Raw genomic sequence first — 12,662 nt, 5'->3', positions numbered from 1 at the left:
TTATTCATGTGGTTTGTAAACTCTGACAGTCTATTCTCTACTTCTTGCGCCGTAACAGGCTGCAACGTCCCGGTGGACTTGAGGAATGGAATAAAAATCTGTGTAAAAGAACCAGACAGACTTCCATCCTTATTTTGATCTGCTCCCAGATTTGACAGCATCACATCCAAGCCAGGACCAAATGATTCATTTGGAAAAAAGTAACAAAACCCATACCAAGCAAAATCTGTTTTTTTTTCTTTTCTTTTTTGTTGTAAATCCTGTCAACACAAAACCAGCACAAAAGGGTGAAAAACATGTTCTCCGTTGGAGAGATAATAAGCGCATCACGGTCCAACAAATAAAGTATATTGTTCTTCTGAGCCGACGTGAAAGCAGGAAAACAGGAAGAAAAAAGAAGAAGATTGTACAATTTGGACTTAAATGTATATAATTATCTAAGTTCATTGTAAAGTATTGGCTAGTTCGCCCACATACATTCACCTACTGATTGTGCAGAAAATGTGACAAACAGCTCAGATGTTGTGAGGCTAATTAGATCTTTATGTGACCACCATAAATTTGTTGTGGTCTGCAGACTCTATGCTTAACCTCCAGCCTTCACTATTGTTCTGCCTTTGGGATCTCCTACTTGCCAGAGGAACAAACACGTCCACTGCCTGCTCCCATCTTCTCTGCCTCTGCATCTCCTCCTGAGTCTCCTCAGAGGTTTGTGGTTTCCAGAATCTGCTTGGACTCAGAGGTCTCTTCATTACCCTTGTTGGTCCTGCTCTCTTCCTGGGTTCTGGGATCTGTTTTTGGCTTGCGCTTAATCTTGAACACATCCCAGCTCTCGGGCAGCAGACCTTTGTTAAACACAACTGAGGCCAACCAGGAGAAGATCAAAATGGACAGCAGTGAGATGATAGCGATGGCAGTGCGAAAGGGGAAGTACTGCCTTAGCTTTCCTTCGGGATCCAGCCGGCAGCCCGGGAAACGGATGACAGGCAGGAGATCAATGAGGGGCTCGCCGCTGAGGATCCTCATCACCAGACCAATGATGAAGCCCAGTGTGGCACCGTAGCCATTAGAAACTTTAAAGAAAAGGGTGCAAACCAGCTGAGGGAACATAATGGTATAAGACATGTCCACACCAACAAGCCAGAAGACCAGGACGCTGTTGTCGAGGAACGTGAGGGCAGTGCCACACAGACCCACTGCCACCACTGAGATCCGGATCACCCACTGCATCTCACGGTCTGATGCCTGAAGGACAAAATGACAATGAACTCAAAAAGAAAGAAGTTCAGGTTTTTGTGCAGGTTAAGGGTCATTAGGATTTGAGACCTCCTCAAACATTTGAATTGTGAAATCTAAAATACTGAAGTAAAAGACAAAAGACTTGAGAAATGGTTGACCCACTGCAATAAGATGTGACATGTAACATCCACTTTCTCGTATGTTTATGTGATATCTCACCTGCTTCCTGATTATGTTCTTGTAGATGTTTGAGGAGAACAAGGAAGCAGAGGAGAGCAGGGCAGAGTCCATGGAAGACATGACAGCAGCGGCTACGGCACCGATACCAATGATGGACACGTAGGTGGGCGTGAGGAACTGCAGGACAATGGGAAGGATGGAGCCCGCCTCCCCACGTTCGTATGGAGTGGGCAACCCATAGGCAGTGGTGTTCCAGTCTGGGACAACAAACAGACACAAAGCAGAAGGAATGTTAGTCAGACACATAAATGAACTAGAGCATACCCCCAACACTAGTTTACAATTCCAGGGTTCTAGCTAGCATAAACTTGCGTTACGGCCCGTTACGCTAGAATTTTGGGCCGTTATGCTTATTTTCAATACAGCATCTGTAATCAACCATTTCTGCAGCGCGACTCCAGTTTGAAGCGTGAATCAATGAAGCAATGCTTTGATTCAATGGCTCGTGGCTCTTTGATTCACTGCTCTTCAGAAGCGGTAAGTCCGCTTCTTAACCCTTCTGAAAGCCATTAAAATATCATGAGTCACTTTTGTGTGGATTAAAGTCACTAACTGGGACTCTTGTCTTGTTGCAGTCAAGAAACAAGAATCTTCCTCCGTTCCATTGTCACAGCTTCAAACGCTGCGCAGCTCTCTGCTGAGACAGTGTCCACTCGGAATTAATAACTTCAAAACGAATTGCCCCTTAAATAAAATGACACCTCTTACAAACGTTGCAATACAGACAATAAACTACAATCGACTAAAACATTTTTTCCTCCCAAAATGAGATGTCCTGCATTCTTTATGAACCTGACCTGCAGCGCACTGCAAGAGCTCAGCTCATAGGTATGGAAAGACATTCATGCCAATAATAATGTCTGAAAGGAAATGCTTTTGACAAAAACTAACAGATTCTATTTCTGTTTATGTCCAGAGATCAAGGTTCCACCATGTAGAGTTTGTTATGTCCAGAGTTTAAGGATCCAGTAACCAATTTCATATTTATTTACTTTGTTCAATTTCAATTTAATCAGCTTATAAAGCACCAAATTACAACAAAAGCCATCTCAAGGTGCCTCACACAGAACAGTTCAACATAAAAAATTAAAATAAATAAATAAAAATAAGAAATTAAAATACCTAATTAAAAACACAAGTAAAAGAATAAAACATAAAATAAAAACTACTCATAAAAAAGAGAATAAAAATAGGTTTTAAGTCTTGACTTAAAAATGTCCACAGACTCTGACTGCCTCACTGAGGGCCATGTACTGGCTAACCCAGAATGAGATTGCCCACTCAACAAACTAACCCCAGCCTTCTGGACATGATGAAGGGACTTGGCTGTCGTACCTGGCTTTTCCCCTTTGGGTACCCCTAGAATAGTCAATTTTTAGCTTGAATTTTCAAAAGCTTCCCCCCTTCCGCAACCCCGCCCCGGTCGCTTTGCTCCCTCGACATTAACGCGCAAAAATTTTATCCTAGCTAGAACCTTGCAATTCCACAAATTTTTACCTTGGAAAAAAATTTGAAGGTAAAAGTCCTATTAGAAGTGGCTTTTCATAAGCTAAATTAGATGTGATCAAAAGTCAGGAATATGAATTTAGTTCAGTTTTTTGTGGTGGTGTCAAATATTTTTTTTTAAACTTTTTCAGTTTTTGAATTCTTTTTCAAATAATTTTCAAAGAACATTGGTTATCGTTGCTATGCACAATTGGTCATTGTTTTTTGGCACTTGGTTTCCGACTGATAACTGGAAGATCAACAAAGAGTCATAAAATTGGAGCTTCCATCCAATTTTGGTGGTGTAGATAAATCCATAACTGTAAAATGAGAGTGACTGAGGCACTTTTAATTGAGATATAATGCAAAATGAACACTTAATGGGCTTTTTAATATTAAATTCAAATGTCCACAAAATCCACAATCTGGATCAGACTTTGTCAGGTGATAGTGAGTGCCAGTCTGCACTTCACTTTTCAAATATAAAAGTGATTGGGGCATGTTTGATTAAGATATAATGTAAAATATACATTAATTGGGGATTACAATGTTAAGTTTAAATGGGCACAAAATCTGTAATCTGAATCAGATCTGGATCAAACTTTGTTAGTCGATAAAGAATACAATCCTACATAATGCTCTCAAATATGAAAGAAGTTCAGTCTTTTTTGTGTTATGAATTTTTGAAAATTCATTCAGTGTTATAGGACAGAGATTTTTCCACTTGTCTAAGAGTTTTCCTGACTTACTTTTGACATACGACCTTGAAAATTGATTCAGTTCTTGCCTATAAGGATATGAATCCTTTGCAAAAATTCCATAATGATATATGAAAGGTTGTGGGTTCTAGGCTGTTTACTGACGTACAAACAAACAGGGGCCACTGGCGGAGGCAATGAAGCTTCATTTAAACCCAATGAAGGCAGAATAACTTTTTAAATATTATCTGTTCCATGAAGGTTTGGATGAATCAAGGCATTGAATGTAGCAAACACATCTTTGGCTTTACTCAAGCTGTGGGTGAGCAGAGCGTACCTGTAGATGCAGCCACAGCTCCAAAAAGCACAGAGGGGATACCGAGCACGAGGCAGAAAGCCGCAGAGGCAAAGCAGGTCACCTGAGCCTGCGTGTATGATGAGGCCGACAGAATTCTTTGGTAGAAGGCCTGGTAGGCCAGACCGCCAAAAGCCTGGAACAAACAGTTGATCTGTTGATGATACTGACCAGACTCAAATTTTTCTTTTTTTAACATCCATTTGGCATTGAGAAAAATCCAAAATCAATCAAAACGAATCCCAAAAAGTAATGTAATTTTATGAACCTGGTGTGGATTAAATTTTTTAATATGATATTAACTTGACTGGAATTCATGTTTTTAATTCCCCCTCAGAAGACTGAATTAACATCATGGTTGCAAGGACATGAATTAATTATGTTTGACTGTATTATGGGACGTGGACACAAACTGGTTAACGTGCTGGTTGTAACAGAGTCATCAACCAGGGAAAAAAAAAATGATGAAATAGATTGCTATTAAACATAATGGAAGCATTTGTTGAACAAACTATTACATTCTAATGCTGCTCCACATGCAGATCCTGTCATTAATTATCACTTTCTTTGACATTGTGAAATAGAGTGTTTTTACTAATTTTTGTCAATAATTTGAAGACTAATCCACTTACAGATCTTGCTTGAAGGTTAAGTTCATTTATTACGATCCCAATCATATTAAAACATTACAATCTCTGAGTTTTCGACTTCACTTTGGACCTTGGACTTTTTTCAAGCAATTAATTTTGGTGTTAATGAAAGCGAGTGAACGTGGAAACAAAAATGATCTGTATGCTTAAGATTGTATGAAATATCATCAGCAAATTTCACTGAAATGGTCAACACACTCGTGACCCAAAATGTCTGAATATATAATATACAGCAGGTAAATTAACTATTGAACATGTTACCATTTTTCACATGAAATTTTCACCAAGTAATCCACACACACAAATAAATCAACACATAGATATCCATAAATTATGTGAAATAATGTGACATTACACAGGGAAAACATTTTGAACACCTGAAAAAAGAGAAGTGTAAAAAGGTATGGAAAGCCAAGACACCAGCTGAATTCTATCAGTAATTAGAAAGCAGTCCTGCCCCTTGTCAGTGCAAATTAATATCAGCTGGTTCAGTCCCAACAGATGGCCTATAAAAAGGTGTATTATACCAAGGTGTCACAAGAGACATCTCATGATGGGAAAAAGCAAAAAACTCTCTCAAGATCTAACTTCTTTGATCTTTGATCTTTGATAACTTTATTGTTGCAAACCATACTGATGGCATTGGTTACAGAAGGATTTCTAAACTTCTGAATGTTCCAGTCAGCGCTGTTGGGGCCTAACCCTAACCATAACCCTAACCCCCACATTTGAGATTCAACAATAAGCAAGTTACTTTGGTATGAAAAGTATTTAACAGGTATTTCATCTATGCGTGTCAGGCTCTTTTATTAGGGTCTTTTATTCCCCATGTCAGAGCACCATAAACAAATCCATGTACTGTAGATGTGCTAATAGTGCTGTTTTTTTCCTTAGTGGTGTTTAAAAAAAATGGCAGGCGTTGTGCATGGCTGTCCCACTCACCAACAACATGAAGTCATCAAAAAACTTGCCGGCTTCGTTGAGCTCAACTTTGCCAACCCAGGGAGCCTGGAATGTGTGGTTGTAGGCGGTCAGGGAAATGTCCATAGAGTGAGGGTTGGTCAGCAGGAAAGGAACACACACCCACTGCCCAAACAAACACAGTCACATGTGATTAGATGCCTAAATAAGCAGGCTTTCAAACACCAAATGCAGACGTAGTATTCAAATTTTAGTAAACATAAAGTGTTGGCAACATATCTTGACAGCAGGCTATATATAGATAACAGTTGAATTGTGTGCATAGTGCCGTTTGTTTCTGTGCCATGCAGGAAAAGGACTTGATGTTACGCACAAGGCTGGCAAAGAGAAGGATGAGCTGGATAACGTCAGTGTAGGCCACAGAGTACAGCCCCCCCAGCAGTGTGTAGATTATTGCCACCACTGAGGAGGTGATGATGGAGTAGGCGTAGGACAAGTCCAGGATCACACTCATTGTTCCACCTGCAGCAAATCAACACCATCGGACAGAAAACCCCCCCCAAAACTGTAGCATACAGACTGGTTTTACTTGGCTCATTCTTTTTCACACAGACACGCACACATACATGCATCTTGCATATTTCAGTCTGTAGCTGTATTAGTACTACTGAGATTTAAAGCTATGACAACAAAATTAAAGCTACATTAAATTTCCCAGTATCAAAAAAAAAAAAAAAAAAAAAAATTGTCCTCTGTAAAGTCTAACAATCAAGTAATACAAAAGTGATCATGAGCAATGTGAACCACACAAAAACACAAAAGAGAAGCAGCCTATTGATTGTGAGTCTAAAAACCATGAATTTTCTTCACCCTTCTTGGGTTATTAACCATCCTTTGGCAACAGATACAGTAAAAAAAAAAATCAATTAATGAAAAATAATACACCAATCAAAACTATGATTAATCAGAAAATTAATGAAACATACAAAAAAAAAAATCATTAAATATATAATTAAATAAATAGCTACATAAATAAATTCTTGTACTAAAAGCATCAAGACGTCACTACCTTGACTGTCTCTTCTCTGACATTGCCAAGGACCCCCAGCCGCAGCCTGCAGCCACACCACAACAACGCCCTTAAACAGAAAAGTGTCAGATCGGCACCATCGATCGCCATTCACACTCCCACCTCCAGACCCACCCCACCACATGACATACAACCAAGTCAAAAACTTGTGCTGTCAAGTTCCAATAATACACTTGGGACTGATTTGTCTTTAGTTCATTCACTAGTTCCTCTGCTATTGGAAACAGGAACATACTGGGCCCAAATATGATTTGTGGTCAGAAGTGGAAAAGGGGCTGGATTAAGGCATCTAATTAGTCATGGTGGTGTTGTGGGCACACTTGCCATTGCCTTTAAGATGGTGTGTGGCAAGTAGTTATGTGCTGGTATTAATGGTGCGCACAGAGAAATGAGAGGTTTACTGATGAGGGAATGATTTGGAAGTTAGTTATATCCTTTGTTTCCACTGCTCTGTGTGAAGATTGTTCACTGAGCAACGCGCATTCACGGAAATAACAGAAGGATGAGGCGGGACAAGTCCACCATTATGGGCCTTTCACACTGCATGCTTTGGAAGCGACAGAGGCGTTACAAATCGGTCTAAAAAGCATTATTTTCAATGAGGGGCATCACTTTTTAGATGTGTCGGAAACATCGCGTCAAAAGCCGAGCTAAAGTGACGCTTCTGCCGGGAGCAGGCATTACAGCTTGTCGACAGGATGCCGTGGTAAAAGTTCAACACAGTCCAACTTTTGCTGCTCTGAGCTGTGATGTAGCTTCACGCTGTCCAATAGAAACAGTGGAATGTCCGGAAAAACTGCTGATCCCGACCTCTTCTGAAACTTATCTGCTCTCTCACGATGTCCTCGATCAACAGAGGCTTAAATTTGGAAGTTTTCAGCTTGAAACAGGCTGATGATGGCGGCTCGGGGCGCGGCGCGCCATCCGGCGCCGTGGGCTATCCTTAAAGCGATAGTAACACTCCTTAATCTCTCATCAGCCGTTAAAATTTTCACTGAAAACCATATGAATTTCTGGAATGGTGTCCACTTGGATGTGTCTCACAGTTTCTGAAAAAATTTTGATCAAGCAAAGCGGCAGTCTCTCAGCAAGTTCTCAGACAAAGGAATTCCGACAGGAGGGGTGGACCAGTGCTCACTCAAAGCCTGCCCACAGGCGAATGACGCAAACGACAGGCGTGAAAAAACTCACGCATGCGCACGAGGGTTCAAGGTTGGCTGATGTCCCCCTGCCATCCCCTCATTACCCCATCCCCCTAGAGATGGTGCCTGCTCCCAGACCACCAATAACCAGCAAAAATCTATTTAAGCATAAAAATTCAAAAAGGAAAAATAATATAGCACCTTCAACTGCACCACAGACTAAAACAGTTAAATGTGGTCTATTAAACATTAGGTCTCTCTCTTCTAAGTCCCTGTTAGTAAATGATATAATAATTGATCAACATATTGATTTATTCTGCCTTACAGAAACCTGGTTACAGCAGGATGAATATGTTAGTTTAAATGAGTCAACACCCCCGAGTCACACTAACTGCCAGAATGCTCGTAGCACGGGCCGAGGCGGAGGATTAGCAGCAATCTTCCATTCCAGCTTATTAATTAATCCAAAACCCAGACAGAGTTTTAATTCATTTGAAAGCTTGACTCTTAGTCTTGTCCATCCAAATTGGAAGTCCCAAAAACCAGTTTTATTTGTTATTATCTATTGTCCACCTGGTCGTTACTGTGAGTTTCTCTGTGAATTTTCAGACCTTTTGTCTGACTTAGTGCTTAGCTCAGATAAGATAATTATAGTGGGCGATTTTAACATCAACAAACACAGTGCAGAGTAGCTACCTAAACTCTGTAAGTGAGATAGAGTATCTCGTCAATAGTTTTACATCCTCATTGAAGACAACTTTGGATGCTGTAGCTCCTCTGAAAAAGAGAGCTTTAAATCAGAAGTGCCTGACTCCGTGGTATAACTCACAAACTCGCAGCTTAAAGCAGATAACCTGTAAATTGGAGAGGAAATGGCATCTCACTAATTTAGAAGATCTTCACTTAGCCTGGAAAAAGAGTCTGTTGCTCTATAAAAAAGCCCTCCGTAAAGCTAGGACATCTTACTACTCATCACTAATTGAAGAAAATAAGAACAACCCCAGGTTTCTTTTCAGCACTGTAGCCAGGCTGACAAAGAGTCAGAGCTCTATTGAGCCGAGTATTCCTTTAACTTTAACTAGTAATGACTTCATGACTTTCTTTGCTAATAAAATTTTAACTATTAGAGAAAAAATTACTCATAACCATCCCAAAGACGTATCGTTATCTTTGGCTGCTTTCAGTGATGCCGGTATTTGGTTAGACTCTTTCTCTCCGATTGTTCTGTCTGAGTTATTTTCATTAGTTACTTCATCCAAACCATCAACATGTCTATTAGACCCCATTCCTACCAGGCTGCTCAAGGAAGCCCTACCATTATTTAATGCTTCGATCTTAAATATGATCAATCTATCTTTATTAGTTGGCTATGTACCACAGGCTTTTAAGGTGGCAGTAATTAAACCATGACTTAAAAAGCCATCACTTGACCCAGCTATCTTAGCTAATTATAGGCCAATCTCCAACCTTCCTTTTCTCTCAAAAATTCTTGAAAGGGTAGTTGTAAAACAGCTAACATCATCTGCAGAGGAATGGTCTATTTGAAGAGTTTCAGTCAGGTTTTAGAATTCATCATAGTACAGAAACAGCATTAGTGAAGGTTACAAATGATCTTCTTATGGCCTCAGACAGTGGACTCATCTCTGTGCTTGTTCTGTTAGACCTCAGTGCTGCTTTTGATACTGTTGACCATAAAATTTTATTACAGAGATTAGAGCATGCCATAGGTATTAAAGGCACTGCGCTGCGGTGGTTTGAATCATATTTATCTAATAGATTACAATTTGTTCATGTAAATGGGGAATCTTCTTCACAGACTAAGGTTAATTATGGAGTTCCACAAGGTTCTGTGCTAGGACCAATTTTATTCACTTTATACATGCTTCCCTTAGGCAGTATTATTATACGGCATTGCTTAAATTTTCATTGTTACGCAGATGATACCCAGCTTTATCTATCCATGAAGTCAGAGGACACACACCAATTAGCTAAACTGCAGGATTGTCTTACAGACATAAAGACATGGATGACCTCTAATTTCCTGCTTTTAAACTCAGATAAAACTGAAGTTATTGTACTTGGCCGCACAAATCTTAGAAACATGGTGTCTAACCAGATCCTTACTCTGGATGGCATTACCCTGACCTCTAGTAATACTGTGAGAAATCTTGGAGTCATTTTTGATCAGGATATGTCATTCAATTTCAAATCACAACAAACAGTTGCCCCAAGGCGTAGTTAGAAAGGTCTTGTCTCAGAGTGATGCTGAAAAACTAATTCATGCATTTATTTCCTCTAGTCTGGACTGTTGTAATTCATTATTATCAGGTTGTCCTAAAAGTTCCCTGAAAAGCCTTCAGTTAATTCAAAATGCTGCAACTAGAGTACTAACGGGGACTAGAAGGAGAGAGCATATCTCACCCATATTGGCCTCTCTTTATTGGCTTCCTGTTAATTCTAGAATAGAATTTAAAATTCTTCTTCTTACTTATAAGGTTTTGAATAATCAGGTCCCATCTTATCTTAGGGACCTCATAGTACCATATCACCCCAATAGAGCACTTTGCTCTCAGACTGCAGGCTTACTTGTAGTTCCTAGGGTTTGTAAGAGTAGAATGGGAGGCAGAGCCTTCAGCTTTCAGGCTCCTCTCCTGTGGAACCAGCTCCCAATTCAGATCAGGGAGACAGACACCCTCTCTACTTTAAGATTAGGCTTAAAACTTTCCTTTTTGCTAAAGCTTATAGTTAGGGCTGGATCAGGTGACCCTGAACCATCCCTTAGTTATGTTGCTATAGACTTAGACTGCTGGGGGGGTTCCCATGATGAGTGTTTCTTTCTCTTTTTGTTCTGTATGCACCACTCTGCATTTAATCATTAGTGATTGATCTCTGCTCCCCTCCACAGCATGTCTTTTTCCTGGTTCTCTCCCTCAGCCCCAACCAGTCCCAGCAGAAGACTGCCCCTCCCTGAGCCTGGTTCTGCTGGAGGTTTCTTCCTGTTAAAAGGGAGTTTTTCCTTCCCACTGTTGCCAAGTGCTTGCTCACAGGGGGTCGTTTTGACCGTTGGGGTTTTTACGTAATTATTGTATGGCCTTGCCTTACAATATAAGGCGCCTTGGGGCAACTGTTTGTTGTGATTTGGTGCTATATAAATAAAATTGATTGAAAATTGATTGATTGATGTAATCGCACGTGATTCAAATCCATATAGTTTAAAAAAATAAATAAAAAGGTACGATACTTTTCTCACAGAGCTCGTATTCCTGATTGTGGGACAAATAAAAAGAGGCTATCTTAAAATATAAAGAAACACTAAACATTTAAAAATAATAAATAAAAAACAACAAAAAAAGAAAAGTTATTTAAAGTTGAGTTTTTATGTTCTCAGAATGAACAAAAATGCTGCAACTTTATTTGGTTAAAAAAAAAGGAATATTATTTACAAGTTAAAACTTTCACTCAGCTGACTGCGATTCTGCAGCTAAAAGGGGCAGCAGCTCAAGCAAAGCCGCCCAGATCTCCCAATCCACACACACCTCCCCCAGCTCCTCCGGGGGAACCCCAAGGCGTTCCCAAGCCAGCAGAGAGATGTAGTCCATTCAGCGTGTCCTGGGTCTTCCCCGGGGCCTCCTCCCGATGGGACATGCCCGGAACACCTCTCCAGCGAGGCATCCAGGGGGCATCTGGAAAAGACGCCTGAGCCACCTCACCTGGCTCCTTTCGACGTGGAGGAGCAGCGGCTCGACTCCAAGCTCCTCCCGAGTGACCAAGCTCCTCACCCTATCTCTAAGGGAGCGCCCAGCCACCCTGCAGAGGAAACTCATCTCGGCCGCTTGTACTCATGATCTCGTTCTTTCAGTCATGAGCCAAATCTCATGACCATAGGTGAGGATCTGAACGTAGATCGATCGGTAAATTTAGAGCTTTGCCCCCCTACTCAGCTCTCTCTTCACCACGACGGTCCAATACAGCGACTTCATTACTGCAGATGGTGCACTGATCCGTCTGTCGATCTCACGCTCCATCCATCCCTCACTCGTGAACAAGACCCTGAGATACTTAAACTCCTCCACTTGAGGCAAGAACACTCCACCGACCTGAAGAGGGCAAAGCACCTTTTTCCGGTCGAGAACCATGGCCTCGGATTTGGAGGTGCTGATTTTCATCCTGGATGCTTCACACTCGGCTGCAAACCACCCCAGTGCACGCTGAAGGTCCTGATTTGATGAAGCTAACAGAACCACATCATCCGCAAACAGCAGAGACGGGATTCTGTGGTTCCCAAACCAGACCCCCTCTACACCCTGGCTGCTCCTAGAAATTCTGTCCATCAAGGTAATGAACAGAACCGGTGACAAAGGGCAGCCCTGGTGGAGGCCAAAGTGCACTGGAAACAGGTTTGACTTACTACCGGCAATGCGAACCAAGCTCCTGCTGCGGTCGTACAGGGACCGGATAGCCCTTAGCAAAGGACCCTGGACCCCGTACTCCCGGAGCACCCCCCTCCCCACAGGGTGCCCCGAGGGACATGGTCGAACGCCTTCTCCAGATCCACAAAGCACATGTGGACTGGTTGGGCGAACTCCCATGAACCCTCAAGCACCCGATGGAGCGTGTAGAGCTGGTCCAGTGTGCTGTGACCAGGACGAAAACCACACTGCTCCTCCTGAATCCAAGGTTCGACTATCGGTCGAATTCTCCTCTCCAGTACTCTAGAATAGACCTTACCAGGGAGGCTGAGGAGTGTGATCTCCCTGTAGTTGGAACACACCCTCCGGTCCCCCTTCTTAAACAGAGGGACCACCACCCCAGTCTGCCAATCCAGAGGCACTGTCCCCGACC

The 12,662-nt window shown here is 41.6% G+C and overlaps 1 protein-coding gene across 2 annotated transcripts in view; it reads right to left on the bottom strand.

Moving 5' to 3' along the window:
• Positions 1-287: 287 nt before the first annotated feature.
• The window catches only part of LOC117526882 (high affinity choline transporter 1-like), a 54,445-nt gene continuing 42,070 nt past the window's right edge, over positions 288-12,662 (bottom strand). For both annotated transcript variants that reach the window (XM_034188956.1, XM_034188955.1), the window contains exons 5-9: positions 5,962-6,110; positions 5,610-5,753; positions 4,000-4,153; positions 1,459-1,676; positions 288-1,245 (exon numbers count right to left, since the gene is read on the bottom strand). In XM_034188956.1, coding sequence (XP_034044847.1) covers positions 703-1,245; positions 1,459-1,676; positions 4,000-4,153; positions 5,610-5,753; positions 5,962-6,110 — 1,208 coding nt within the window. In that variant the 3' untranslated portion in view covers positions 288-702. The remainder of the gene's footprint in view (positions 1,246-1,458; positions 1,677-3,999; positions 4,154-5,609; positions 5,754-5,961; positions 6,111-12,662) is intronic.

This window comes from Thalassophryne amazonica, chromosome 15, assembly GCF_902500255.1.
Source record: "Thalassophryne amazonica chromosome 15, fThaAma1.1, whole genome shotgun sequence".
NCBI lineage: Eukaryota > Metazoa > Chordata > Actinopteri > Batrachoidiformes > Batrachoididae > Thalassophryne > Thalassophryne amazonica.
This window is presented reverse-complemented; position numbering and strand designations above follow the sequence as displayed.